This window comes from Cinclus cinclus, chromosome 6 (genome assembly GCF_963662255.1).
Source record: "Cinclus cinclus chromosome 6, bCinCin1.1, whole genome shotgun sequence".
In the NCBI taxonomy this organism is placed as follows: Eukaryota; Metazoa; Chordata; class Aves; order Passeriformes; family Cinclidae; genus Cinclus; species Cinclus cinclus.
In genome coordinates, this window is record NC_085051.1 from 56066974 (window position 1) to 56082042 (window position 15069).

Consider the following 15069-nt stretch of genomic DNA (forward strand, 5'->3'; position numbering starts at 1 on the left):
GGAGATGTGGAGTCTCCTCCCGACTACGGAAAGGGGATAAGACACGACTCCTTGCCCTGCAGAACCTCCCCGAGCGGCTCCGCAGCGCGGCGGTCACGGCCTGCCCCCATGGCTGAAGCGGCCTGACCGCCGGGGCTAAGAGAGCTCGCAGCCTCCGCTTTCCCTCTCGCGTTTACACCACCAGATTTATGCTCCGAGAAATCTTAAGCAGCACCACTGGAAGGCTGAGGTTGGACATTAAGAATTTCCTCACGGAAAGGGCGATTAGCTGTTGGAATGGGCTGCCCAGGGAGTTGGTGGAGTCACTGTCCCCGGAGGGATTTAAGGAAAGACTGGATGGGGCAATCAGTGCCACGGTCTGGTTGATAAGGTGGTGATCGGTCACAGGCTGGACCCGATGATCTCCGAGGTCTCTTCCACCCCAACCGATTCCGTGTTTCTATAAAGAACAAGTAGGAGGCTCCAAGGCCCCGCGGTACCCCAGACCACCCCACGGGCAGCTCTCCCTGCTCCTGCCCCTCACGCTCGAGGCCGCCTCACGCCGCGCTCCCCTCGCTCAGTGCCGAGCTCCGATTGGCTGCGCCCCCGCGGAGGCGGGACCGGGGGAGAACCGCGGCCAATCCGCGCCGCCATGAGCGCTTCCCTCGGGGTGGGGGCTGCGCGCAGGCGCGGCGGGGCGGGGCCGGCGCGGGCGTGAGGGAGGGAGCGAACGAACGGGGAGGGCGTGAGGGAGCGGGCGAGCCGCGGGAGGCGCCGGCTGAGGCGAGGGTAGTCCCGCGGTACCCGCGGTGTGTCGCCTTCCAGCGGGTTTCTTTTCAGGAGAGCGGCTTTCCTTTTCCGCGGAGCCCCCGTACCCCTCTTCGCCCCTCAGACGAAGTCTCCCGCCGCTCTCAGCTTGACCCCGGTCCCGCCGCTATGTCTCTCGGCCAGCGCCTGGCCCGGCTGGCCGCCCACCTGCAGGACCCGCGAAAAGTGGCCGCGTTCCAGCGGCTCTGCGGGGTGGAGGGGCCCTCGGGCTGGGCCGGCGCGGAGCAACGGGGCCCGGTGGCGAACGGCGGCCCCACGGGCGGGCAGGCGCATCCCACTGGGAACGGGGCCGTTCCCGGCGCGGCGGGAACCCCGCGGCGCTGGAGGAGGAGGCCGCGCCGAAACTCGCTGACGGAGGAGGAGGACGGCAGCCAGGAGTTCGCCACTCGCAGCCGCTTCCTCTACTATCTGTTCAGCCTGGGCACGGAGCTGGGCAACGAGCTCTTCTACATCCTCTTTTTCCCTTTCTGCATCTGGAATGTGGACGCCTGGCTGGGCCGGAGACTCATCATCATCTGGGTGTGGGTGATGTACCTGGGGCAGTGCACCAAGGATGTGATCCGCTGGCCGCGTCCTGCCTCGCCGCCCGTGGTGAAGCTGGAGGTCTTCTACAACTCCGAGTACAGCATGCCCTCCACCCACGCCATGTCGGGCACCGCCATCCCCCTGGCGCTCCTGCTGCTCAGCTACGGCCGCTGGCAGGTAATGCTCACACCTCCGCGTGCTCATCCGTGCGCTTTCCAGCCCCGGGCTCTAAGGATGTGGCACACTTGATTTCTCTTCAGGAGGGGAGGTGGCTGAGTTTGGTTGGGAAAATGTGAGATTCGTACCTTTTTTCCTTGCCTCACTCTTTTTCTTTTTTTTTTTTTTCCTCTGTGATTTGAGCAAGTGCTCAGGTAACGAGAGGTGTAATTCTGTCTTGTGAATGGAAGTTGTGCTGGCTTTGGGGACTAGCTCAGCACGCATGAAAAGTTCGCGGTAACAAATCTGCATTTTCTTTCTGTGAGGCTTTTTTTTTTCCGTCTTCTCTATTTGTGCAAAGTTTGGATGAGCATCCAGTGTTTATACAGCCATTTGGTTTTACAGAGTGAGAATTTGGTGGAGAGCCAGGGCTTCTTGTTGATCCTTCTTTGCTTCGAGTCACTTTGTACCGTCACTGAGTTGTAGCTTTAGCCTTTTCTTTAACGATTTTATTTTCATTAACCACAAGCTGGAAATTATTCTGGTATGTGTACTTTCAGGAGGTTCTACAGTCTACCAACGTGCTGATAATTAACAGGAACTGATAGTCTGTGTTATTTTCAGCACCTTCATTCAGCAGAATCTCTAAAATCTGGCTATTGCACTTGGGGTCAATAGATAAGTTAAAATAACACTGTTGATCGTCTGATTTACGCAAGCAGTGGCATGTGCTTTGGCGCTGGCTGCTGGAAGTATGGCAACAGCAGCAGCTCCAGAGAAAGCACATCCAGCTCTCTAAATCACTGCACCACTTTCAGCAGTAGCTGAGGAGAAGGCATTCCCAGATGAATGTCCTGTGCAGCCTTTTGCTGTGTAATGTTTAAGAAGTTAGGCAGTAATCCGACTCTTAAATTGTTAATGTTTACTAACCCTTACTGTGACACCTGCCTGGTTTAAGTTGGATATAAGAGAACTAACTCCGATTCGAAGCTTCGTGCAGGGGCTTAACTCTTGTTTTCACAGGTACCGGCAACAATCACCAGTTGTCAGCTGGCGCTGCCTGACACTTTGTGGCTCTGTCTCAGCATCTAGATTGGGTGACTGAAAGGAATGAGATGATTAAGGTTTAGAGATTTTATTTGGCCTCTCTAACCAAAGATCATGTATCTGTTTGTGCAAGGTGAATACATGTGCCCAAAAGGAAGCTCTTAGGGATTCATATTTGCTAGGCAAAGTTGAACTATTATCTGCTGGAGTTACACAGACATAATAATTCCATATATATATATATGTCATGTTTTGTGTTTGAAATAAATTTTTGAAGTTTTGCCTCTCAGATGTTTAATCTCAAAGTTGTTTTTATTAAATGACTAAAATCTGTATATTTGATTATTGCTTATTAGATGTGTAAGGCTGGTGTCATTTGGAAGAACAAACTGGATTTGTACTTCTTTGCATGTGGGAAAGCTCATTTAGCAGTACCAGTCGATCAGCTTTGCACAGACTGATGTCATGTGTGCAGAGGAGAACCTGTCTCGATTGCCTTTATAGAACCTGCATACAGGGTGTGAAATGGTGTTTTTCCCAATGAACCAACTTCGATCTGTGGTTTGCCAGCCCTGCTGCCGCTGCAGTCTGTGAAACACTCTGCTCATTTACTAAACATATTTACAATGAATGCGTGGTAAGAAATCATAAACGTTCAGCCTTGTTATTCATGTGGGACTGTGCTTAAGAAATGAAGAAGCTAAGTGTTTGAGTCTTGATTTTGAATCCTTTTTCTTAGAAAACGAATATGAATAAAAAAACCTCTCTGTAACCAACTTGTCATTTCGAAATACTCATGTAAAAAATATCCCTTCATTTTTAAATTATTTCCAAAAGTTAATCAGTAATTAATTAATGGCATGTCAAGAGTCTTCTGATTAACCTCTAGAGACAGCCTTTCATCTGGCACTTCTGTTCTCCCTGTTTTACTTCTGTTGAAAGGGAGTAGAACCTATGTGACATCTTTTTGTCATGGAAAATGGTGTTTTTCTGGAAATGGTGTTAAAAAAGACTGACCTCAGAAGTTCTTGGAAAGCTATTCAAGATAAACAAGTTTTAATGTGATTTTTATTAAATGCTACAAATTTACCAATAGGTGCAGGTGGCTAAGCTTAAACCTGTTGTCAAACTCTTTCTGTATATATTTAGTATAAAGAAGCCTTACACAGAGCCTGATTGTGATGAGACAATATCTTGGGACTGCAAGTCACAGTGGAAGGAGGCTGAGGGTGAATTTAAGCAGATACAGGTGTGTAACTCTGCAGGGACTTTTACTCTGAAATACAGGCAGCTTTGAGTTTGTCACTTTGAAGTTTATACTAAACCAAAGAAAGCTGCTCTTCCTCTAAAAGATGTTACACCAGTGAGGAGGGACTCTCTTTCTTGTGTAGCTTATTTGCAGCTTGCTGTCAGTGATCTATGACTTCCTACTATTGTGTAATAGTTCTTTTCTATCAGACAATCTGAGTCTTTTTCTTGAGGAACACTGTGAACAGAGAAAATGTGCTCCTATTTTTCTAGGCGTGGAAAGATTATCCATTTAAAAACATGTTTGGATTGCAGTAGGGTTTTTTCTTAACCTGTTGAGTTTATGCTTTTCAATTTTTGAATGCCTTTAAGCAATCCTCTTATTGTATTTTTATTCACATAGTATGCAAAAGGATTTTTGATTATAAAATGAAAATGCTCTCTATAAATGAAATTGTTCAAGTAAAATATTTTCAGAGATAATGTATTTTAAAGATGGTTTTGGCAAATTATCACAATTAGAGACTTTGGGTATAGGGAATATTCAATTAAACTGTTTTTCAGACAGAAGTGAGTTGCATATTAAGATAACTTTCATAATAGCTAACTGTTCTGTCCATTGTATCCAAATTTTCAGGGAGAACCATTTATTTCAAAGACATTTCAGTAACCTTGAAATATAAAGCTCATGTCAGACTGAGGAGAATTTGGGAATGTTATAAATGTTGATTGCCACACACCCCCCTCCCCCCCATCTTTGAAGCACAGATACTCTGAAAAGGGAGGGCAAACACTTAAAAGACATTGAGGTTATAGATCTTGATAAGATGAAGGAAAAAGTAACCTTTACAAAACTGGAAAAAACGTGCACTCTTTGAAATAGCACCAGTTTGAGCCAGGCTGGCTTATATCATGTCCCAGATGAGGGGAGGAAGAGATAGTGTGGACTGCTAATTATCCACAAAACCTCCAAAGGCTCAGGCTGAGACTTCTGGAAAAAATGTTTTTTATATTTTGTTTGATTGTGTTGAAATGCTGATTTCAAATAGATATCAAGGTGTATTTTATTAGAAATGCTCCTTGAGTTGGGATGGTATCTGAATGGGTCATAACTCTGCTGGCTTATTTTGAGGAGGAAAAATAAATACCAGCCAGGGGATGCAGAAAACTTGCTTCTCTCCCAGAGTTCCTCCAGGATGCAGCCTGGCTCTAGCAGTAGCTGGCTGCATTAGGAAATGATGGGTTTGCACTCCTTCCTGAGCTCTGCCTTAATGGGCTCAGTGAGGAGTTGCTGACTCTCACTGTAGCCACTGAGCAAACTTGGGTTGGTGTTCAGCAGGAGCCCAGAGCCTGGGCTGATGAGTAGCAGGCCTTTAACTACATTAACCAGCGCTGATTTCCCTTCTGAAGCAGCTTGTGGTGCTGAATATGACAGCATTGTCCTCCCTGGGTGCTGTCTGGGAGTGTTTGATATGCAAAGCCTGTCATCAGTGACTGCCTTTCCACCCTGCTGCTGTTAATGGTGACCTGGATAACACCTCTGCTAAACCCACAGTAGGTGCATCTATTCTCCAATGGCCTCTCTGATGTATTTTTCATTTACAGTTTTCATTTACTCAGTGCTCTTTTGACTCTCTGTAGTACTGGTTGTGTAAGACTCTTATGTGGTACCATGTGAAACTCCCTTGCAGAAACCTTTCATCTGCACTATGACTTTTATCAGCCAAGGCTGGTGAATGCAATTAAATGGGATGGGTTTGACAGTTTTGTATTGGGATTTCAGGGAGATCTGCATCACTCTGGTTCTGATTGACCGCTACTGAAGATTACCTCTAGAACTGTCTGCCTGCTCTCTCATTTCAAAAGGCTGAACTCTGTGATTCCCACTGGAAACAGGGAATAATTGGTTATTGGGGATGAATAAACAGACTGATCACAACAGTGCTGTAGTGAGAATTTTGCAGAAAGGGCCACATCCTAGTTTTAAATGTCTGTCCTTGGTGAAAGGCTTGCATTTTCAGTAAGATTGATGTAGTGATAAATCGGAAGCTACACACAGAAAACCATCTCTTACATACAAAATCTGTGTGCAGGAGCAAATGCTGTCACTTCAGGGCAGATCACCTCTCAGAGAATCCCACATGGGCCTTTGGCTAAAATTCTAAAATGTTGAGAAAAAATGTTGGCAAAGAGATGTGTGCATGCTTGTCTAATTGGTCTTCTTATATGTGTTTCTTAAACAGTCAAACAAAACCTCTTCTGACGTGAGAAGCACAGCTGAAGGGATGATCTGAAAACACAATTAGCCACACAGTGGTTTGAGAGAGATGGGAATTTGGAGGGTCAGCACTGGCCTTGTCTTGTGTGTTTGAGATGTAGGGTCTTCTGTGGGCCATATTAATGCATGTAGGTTGTAAAGGAAGCTGGAAAAAGTTGTTTGATGCAGGGGTTCTTAAAGGTTTAAAAAGAGCACAGCCAGTTCTGACAAATGTCACCAAGGAATATGACAGCCTGTTTTATTAGTCTGCATTGATTATCAGTAAATATATTTTTCAGTTTTGCCTAAGCAAATCTGTAATTAATGTAAAGGGTCTGGGGGAAAAACACGTAAATACCAATGCTCTAAGGTTGGGTACAGAGTTTTTGATGAAAAGATGTTCAAAGGAAACACTTCTCAAGCAGTTTCTTTTTTCTTGGTGCATTGTACACATGTAAAGCACTCCTTGTTCTTTCAAATCGGTGATTAAACTGAGGAAATACTATTTTGCAGAAAAAGTGTAGTTTCAGGTATTGGGGCATAAACAGAGCAAGCCATAAGTGATTGTTGCTAGCTGTGTTCAGAGAGGGATTATTTGTTTAATGACTGCAATGAAAAGAAACAACAACCTAATTCCTGTTGTTACTCCTTAATTTACAGATTAGGCGTATCAGAAAATTAAATACTTTAACTTCCTTCAGGACTGGCATTGAAAAGTTTATCTAGGAATTTTAAAAAGAGGTTCTTGTAGTGACATGTAATACTGAGGTTTTTATATCTCTTGATATTAAGGTTGGTCAGTGCGAGAAAGGAGAAAATAATTGGTAAATGTATCTTAACCACTAGTATTTACCACCTGGCCCATTTTGAAAGAAAAAGTCTGTTTTTCTTAAAGTGACTGATTAGTGGTCTCTGTTTTCTAACAATCCTCTTCTCCCTTTTCTCCTGCACTGTTCCCAAAATCATTTTTATGCTCTGCTTTTTGATCTCATCTGTCCAGCCAGGGTGCTGGAGTCATTCCCGTAAACATTGATTATAGCTTTTCATATGACTGTTGCCAATACATGGCCCAAATACCTTATTAAAAACCTGGTGCTGCAAGTGTTGCTTGGATTCTTTCAGTGAACTTTAGCCCAAAACAATTGTCTCAAACTCAAGTTGAACTTCTGAGTTATGGTATGATTAAAAAAGATCATTGAATACTGTAGAACACTGAAAATATTGGAAAGTTACTTTGGAATCCTTTGTGGGTGCTAGAAACTTCTCTGCTGTACAATGTGCTTTAAAAAGGTAAAGAAGTGAGTATTTATAGTTTCTTTTAATAATGTTCCTTTATGAAAGAAGGAATTTTCTGACCTAGGTCAAAGCTTTTAGGACAGATTGTTTCCTTATGAGCATTTTTAAACAATGGTTTTGTTATTAAGACTCTTGGCAAAAAGATCAAGGAGAGGGAGGAGGATGGGGAGGGATTTTGTGTGTAGTCTAGTCAGAAGTTTGCAAGCCTGTTTTTGGAAGATGTAGTGGAATTTTCTATAGGATGGGAGTTTTCTTTTAAAAACAGGGCATAAAGGTCTCAAAACTTACTGAGAGTAGTTTCACTGCCGTTTTACAAACATGAATTTAATTCAATTTCTTTGATTAAAACAAGATTCTGGATATGGGGAAAAAATTGAGGTAGGAAACATGATGAGTAGTTTATTCAGTCAGTTTTATTGCTAGCTTTACATTAATATGTGCAGTTAAGAAATCAATTAACTTTTAAAAATTATTTTTTAAATAACACACTTGTTGGTTTGGGTTTTTTAATATGCAAAAAAATAAAGCAATATGCAGTTCAAAAAAAACCACTCGACACTCAGAATTGATGTGGTGGCTTGTTGGCTATGGAGGCATAAGGAGTTTTTCAGGATATAAGATTGAGGGTAGAGACAGGGTTTGAGATGTTTGTGTCCAAAATGCTCCTGAATATCTGACTGAAAGTGACACCAAGTGTGGTCAAGAACTATGGTACATCAATTCTTTTACCAAAAAGAACAAGCAGAGAGAATGAGGCCTGGTTTCTGTGTCTACCTCTCTCAGCTGTGATCTCTGACAACCTTCCACAAGCTCATCTGGAGGGACATGTAATGCCAGTCTGCCTTCTGATGCCTAAATGAGTAAAACCAACAGCGAATCAGGGAAGTGGGTAGAAGTAAATTTGTGATCTCTTGTCCTTTGTGCCTCTGTAGGTCTGATCTGGCATGCTAGGAACCATGGGACTAAACTGCTGGAGTTCACCTGTCTTGCTTTAATATCTCACATTTAAGTAGAGACCCAAGTCGAAATCATAAAAAGAAAAAGTGTTTATGACTTTCTTCCCTGAACACTTGATAGAAGTTTATATTCAAATTTTCACATTACTCTTTTATAAAGTATGCCTGTTTTAATAGAAAACCTAGTAAAAGCTGTTATTTTCTTTCTTTCTTTGCATATTCATTTATGATTGGGAGAGAAGATTTTTGAAATCCATTATTATAAAAAAGTATTATTAATTGCTGGTACCTCAGCCTTGCAGGACACAATTTGGAAGTAAGCTTCTGGCATCAGCTTTTTTTACAAGGATCCAGGTGATATCCCCTGTTGGTGGTATGACTCGGCATGCTGCTGAGCTCAGGGGTGTGTGGGAGTGCTGATATTCTCCTTGAGTCACCTGTGCACTTAGCCCTTTGTGTGAGGACCAAATACATGCTTGTCTTACCCCATCTCAGGGCAAATTTTAAGCAGGTGCTACCAGTTTGGTGTTCTGGGAATTCTCGAACCCAGTGGCTGCTTTAAAAGGTAGGAGTGAAAACAGGCCAAGGAGGACACAGGGTGTTGTGCTGAATTTGTGATCATTTCTTAAAAGGTGCCTGTAAGAAAGATGGGAGCCAGCTCCTTTGGGCCTTTGGTGATAGGAGAAGGGGTGAAAGTTCTGAACTAAACAAAGGCTACTTTAGATCAGATGCAGGGTGGAAGTTTTTTTATTTCTGGTGGTGAAACACTGGCACAGGTTGCCCGGAGAGGAGGTGGATGCCCCATCCCTGGAAACATTTGGGGCCTGATTGGATGGGACTCTGAGCAATCTGTTCTAGTTGAAGATGTCCCTGCTCCTAGCAGGGAACTTGGACTAGATGGCCTTGAACTGTCTCTTTGAACCCAAACTATTCTACTGTGGTTTGCTACAGAGGAAATAAACTAGCTCATGTTCTCATATGGTTTAAGAGGTATTTATTCAGAATTAGAGTGAGATACGACAGAGTCAAATAATCTTTCTAAAACATTCTTCAGAGCTGGAGTTTCTGTTTCTTTCTTCCTCAAACACCCTTCCCCTGTGAGTTCCCTGACAGCAAGCATTTCTTCTTTCATTTTCAGAATTATTATGGTCTCCCTGCTGTTCACAATCACCTGCTCAGGACTTTTAAAACAAGACTTCTCACCTGACTATTTCCTTCATACTCCTTGTTCTCAGGATTTTGCGGTTAGCTGCTCTAACCTCTTTCCTCCCACAATCCCAACCTCTTACCCACACTACCATGAATGGCTGCTGAGCCTGGCACTTCATTTATCCTCCTGCTAGAGCTCTAGGTACTGCAGAAACAGGACAAGTCTTATTTATTAAAGAAAAGCCCTGCCCTTGATTGGGCTCTGAAAGCACACAAGATGTGTGTCAGGAGACAAGGATGGACATAGGGTATCAGGTGATGGCCAAACAGCTGGGAACTCGAAGCTGCTCTTTGCTTCAGAGTCCGCAGGGCACAGCTGTCCCTGCTCATCCAGCGCTTCTGCTTGGGGAGTCCTGTGGGAGGGGAGTGGAGCAGCACGGTGCAGGGAGGGTGTGTGGCTGGGGCAGGCAGCATTCCTTCTGCCCTGAGCCCAAAGGAAGAAGCACAGTGAGCACAGGGATGTGGCTGCACTTGCAAGGTATTGGGGCTGCTTTTGTGGCTGCTGTAGCCATGTTGGTATCTGATAACTCTGCAATCGTGTGTGAGTGTGACACAGTTACTGGTGCATGGCCCGGGATTAGCAGGGTTCTGAAAGGCAGGAAACTCAGTTTGTTCACGTCAGAAATGAGTCTCAAGTACACAGTTCTGTTTAGATTCAGTTTGTAGATGAATGTGATAGAAGCAAAGACAAATGTTGCTACAGGAAGTAGAGTTTAGTCTAGATGGAACACAACTATGAGCTGGGTGTTTAGAATTTATTTTAATGTGAAATCTGCTTCTTATGTAAAAGGTAAGCTTCCTGATTTTCTCTTAGTTTGAGAACAGTTATTTTGGGTTTGTCATACAAGCATGGTCCTGGAGTTGAGAATCCAGGGAAGGCAGGAAAAATGCAGAGGAGTGATAGTCCTACCTCCATCCTTCTGAAAGACTGATTTTGGAACTTTACAATCTGTCAAGTGGCCTTCACAGAGGACACAGAACTTCCTCCAGTAATTTTAAAGGTATTTTCTCTAATTGGCTGGATCTTCTACCCCTTCAGGTTATCTATTTAAAAAAAAAAAACCAGGGAAGGGCAAGAAACCTGCCTGTAATTCTTAGATTTTATTTCTAGGTTTGAGTACCTTGAGGCTGCCTATTTATATTGAAAATGTTTATCGTAGGAAGCGAAGCAGTTTTGGAAACTTGCCATTTTATCTTGTGACTGTGTCTTTTATAGAATAGTGACAAAAAAAGGAAGCTGTATCCTGTCTTGTACAGCATTTTGCAATAGCAGGGAAAATACTTCTTACTGTTCTGTAACATGGAGATTAGCATAGTTTTATCCAAAACCTGAGAAAGTTAAAAAACTATGTTTCTCTACATGATATGTGCTTATTAAAGCAAAGTATTTTATTTCTTCCTGGCAAACAGTCCTTATTAATAAAAAAAAAGGTGAGAAGATGAAATTAATTGGAGGTAATTATTTGATGATTTTTGTTTAACAAATGCAGCTTGTAGGAGGAAATATATGTGGGTTTGGAAAGAACAAAAAAGATTACTGTTTTAGGAGTTTCATGCTGGTGCTCAGAGATTGAGTCAACAATTTGCAGAAGCTCTAAAACAAAGAATTGAGGAAGGAATTGAATTTTTGTAATTTTGTTATGAGTTCTTCCTTTTCAGGAAAAAAAGTGAAGCCACTTGGTTCTGCCTGAGTAATTAATTGCTAACAATACCTGTATGTGATGGAGCTGCTTCACCCAGTGTAAAACTGTTGCACAGCTTAACACACTTGTCTCTGCCCATGTGGTCAATTCAGGATATCAGGGCATGGCAAGACAACTGCTACAGAGATTGATGCATTCCTTATTGCTTTGAAAAAGTCTGATCAAAGCACTGAAATTCATATAGCCTGAATGCAAAGAAGACAGGGGAAGTTTGAAAGCTTGACTTAACAATGACTTTATGAAAAGGTGCTCTGCTAGGCCTGTGGAGGGTAGGGAAAGGGTAAGCATCAGTGGCATTAGTTGGAATTAATTGTAGAATGTTCATAGAGTAATTATTCCTTTTTTTTCCCCAAATTCTAATACAGTTTCTGCATTTTTCTTCCCTACCAGTATCCCCTTATGTTTGGACTGATCCTGGCATTCAGCTGGTGTTCTTTGGTTTGCTGTAGTCGAATTTATATGGGAATGCATTCAATTTTGGTAAGAATATAATCTAATCTACTACTGAACTTCTGTTTTAATCCTGTTCTGATTTTATGAACTTCCATCACATTGAAGGTTTTACAGTGCAATAATTTTATACAGATGAATTTTATGGAATGTCCTACCATACAGAAACAGAAGATTTCCATTTCTTCAGCATAGAAATTGATAAAATATCTAGAAGTGGCTCTCACACTAAACTTATTCTTGTCTTTTATAAACTCAGTTCATGGTTGAAACTTAACAGGTGTTTTATGTAATTTTTTAGTGCAGAAATTGATGACTGCTCTATAGTGTAGACTAAATTTTTCTCTACAGAGTAGAAATAATTTTGCAGAATGAGAAAGTGACTGCTAAAGCTCATTCCATGTCAGCTGCTCAAAGCATGTGTACTTCAGAGTGCCACTCTACCTGCTAGAGTTTCATCTACCAGAGTTTCTAAAACCAGGTAACAAAGTTGTCATCTTTGAAAAAACAAACTCATTTGTTAAACAGGATTAAAACTCCCCAAACTGAAACACAAGTGTATGCAATGTAAAAATGAGAAAACAAGAACACTACAAAGTGGTAATCGCAATGCAAGACTGCTAATTAGGCTGGCTAAAGATGTTTTTGAGAAGAAAAGCTAACAGACAGAAAAGGCTAAGCCTGGTAGGGAGTAGAAAAGCTGCCAGATGAGCACAGTGTAAAACGAGCATGGGAAGATAAAGCGGCTAAGAAAAACTAAATGACATTTTTGCATCAGTAGTTAGGAGGCTTCCAATCTAAAACCACTCTGTCAAGGATGATGTGATGAAGTGATAGTTCAGCTGGCACAAAATGTCATACAACAAAGTCATGCAGAAAATAGTGAGCAAGCAGACAGGGCTATTTTGCAGTTTCACATCTGAATCCTCTGCAGAGTTTGAGGAAATGCAGTTCATCATGTGGTGCCTGCAATATACATCAACCACAGTGCCTAAGTTTGGGGGCAGTAGGTGGGAAATAGAGCAGAAAGTTCTTGTTGCTTCTGAAATGAACAAGTGTGATGTTTTCATCAGACAATTTTACTAGAGCTTTTATCAAGCTTTCAATTAGTGGAAGCAAATAAAAATGATTCATTGAAGCTGGAGTAATGCAAACTCTGCTGATTGAAGTCCTACCTCCTGGCTCATGTGGAAGAACTTAGAAGAATGAAAATGAAGGTAGGCCACTTTGTAGTGCTTGGGTTGCACAAATTCCTCTTTAACAATCGAAGGTGACCAAAGTAGCAGAGAATTCCATGCACCTGAGTGTTCAGTCAACTGAAATTTAATGCTGAAGTAAAAAATAATTGGGTAACCTTTTTATTAAGAAAGGACCTTTAAAAACAAAAGTAAAACTGAAAATCAGTTAGGAAGCCACAGAGGTTATCTCTTCCTCTCCTTTTGTATTTGGAAACGGTTCCCATTCTTCCAACATTGTTAATTGTGAAGCTGGAGTGGGAAGTTAAAGCTGCTCAGCACTGCCTGGCTGCAGGGGTCCTTGACTGCTGCACCAGCTGCTGCTGCTGCCAGTGTTGGGTGCGTTGGCACCCAGGCCCTCTGAGCCACTGTTGAGCTGCTTCAGCAAACTTAAGTTGGCAGAACATATTTAGCTGGGCTGGATTTGTGCCGACTGTAGGTTGGAATGCCCTGGCCCTGACAGGGCCAGCAGAAAAAAATCGTAAAAGAATCACAGAATAGTTTTGGGTTGGAAGAGACCTTTAAAGATCATCTAGTCCTTGCCCCCTGCAACAGGCAGAGACATCTTCAACCTGAACAGGTTGCTCAGAGCCTCATGTGACCTGACTTTGAATGTTTCCAGAGACAGGACATCCTCCACCTCTCTGGACACCCTGTACCAGTGCCTCATCGTGCTCATTGGATAAAAAATGTCTTCCTTACATCCAGTCTGAATCTCCCCTTTTTTAGTTTAAAACCATCACCCCTTGCTGTGTCACAGCAGGCCTTAACTAAGAAGTCCAGGCCTGCAACTTTGAAGGATCCTTTGATCATAACTTCATCCATGATCTTGTCAGGATGCAGGTGATTGGTTAATAGGTGATCAAATGCAAATCCTTACCTTATGTTTAGCATAAGAAAGATTTAATCCTGTAAAAGGGTAACGATGGGAATCCACAAGTCGCTTTTAACACTACAGCAGCTAGGCTTGTATTCTTGCTTGTATTCTTGTATTCTTCTTAATGTAACTTGATTTTTTTTTTTTTAATAGTTACTACACTGAAACCATATCTTTCTCTTCAACAGGATGTTATTGCTGGATTTCTGTATGCTATTCTTATCCTGGTTGTCTTCCATCCAGTTGTGGACCTGATTGATAACTTCAACTTAACTTACAGATATGCACCCTTAATTATCATCAGTCTCCATTTGGCCCTGGGAATCTTCTCTTTCACCCTGGACACGTGGAGCACGTCACGAGGAGACACAGCTCAGATCCTGGGCTGCGGTGCCGGCGTGGCCTGTGGCTCTCACGTCAACTACATCCTGGGTCTGCAGCTGGATCCTCCTCCCCACACCCTGCCCTTGTCTCTGTCCTCCCTCACCGTGACTGTGTTTGGAAAAGCCATACTGCGCTTGTTGATTGGAGTCATCGTTCTGTTGTTAACAAAAGTGGCCATGAAAAAAGCCACGATTCCGCTGGCGTGTAAAATGTTCCGCATCCCGCACGAGGACGTTCGGAGAGCCCGGCAGCGCATGGAGGTCGAGCTGCCCTATCGCTACATTACCTATGGCATGGTTGGGTTCTCCCTCATGTTCATTGCTCCTTGCCTCTTCCATTTCATTGGTCTTTCCTGAGGCAGTCGGGTCACTTTTGAGTAGGGAGAACTGAGCTAGTTGCTTTTTGAAGAGGTGCACTAGTTTGCTAAGGGAAGGCCGGCCAGCTTGGCTTTAGCAGGGTCTTCCTATTAACAGCAATACAAAGCAGGCAAAGCATTTAAAGGGCTTTGCACATCTCTGGGGATGGTTTAGGGCCAGCAGTCAAGCATCAGTCCAGGAGAAGTGCTGACCTCTGTAAATGCTTTTTTTGGACTTATTGCTGTAACCAAGTCTGTGTGTGTGATGCAGTTACTGTATCTGGGATGGCTGCCAGTCTGTACCTGTGTACACTGACCCTTTAGCAGGTATGTCTGACAGCTAATCAGAAGGCTCCATTCATGATCTGTTTGCCATTTCACAGTAATAATTCAAGTTGCTGGACCATAGAATGTTAAATTTGCTTTCTTCTATTCTTTCCTGAAGTCTTGCTTCAAGGTATTTCAGCTAATATGTATTTCTCATGGACCAAACTTGTAATGAGGTTGAATTTTTCTAAATAAACAAGCAGAAGCTTTTTTCTTTACTCCCCCTTTGCAGAGAAA

The 15069-nt window shown here is 42.9% G+C and overlaps 1 protein-coding gene across 1 annotated transcript; it reads left to right on the forward strand.

Annotated features, from left to right (window-relative positions):
• Positions 1-915: 915 nt before the first annotated feature.
• SGPP1 (sphingosine-1-phosphate phosphatase 1) lies at positions 916-14512 on the forward strand. Its single transcript, XM_062495216.1, has 3 exons — positions 916-1509; positions 11595-11684; positions 13955-14512. Exons 1-3 carry the CDS (start codon positions 916-918, stop codon positions 14504-14506), a joined length of 1236 nt encoding a protein of 411 aa, XP_062351200.1. The 3' UTR covers positions 14507-14512.
• Positions 14513-15069: the final 557 nt, after the last annotated feature.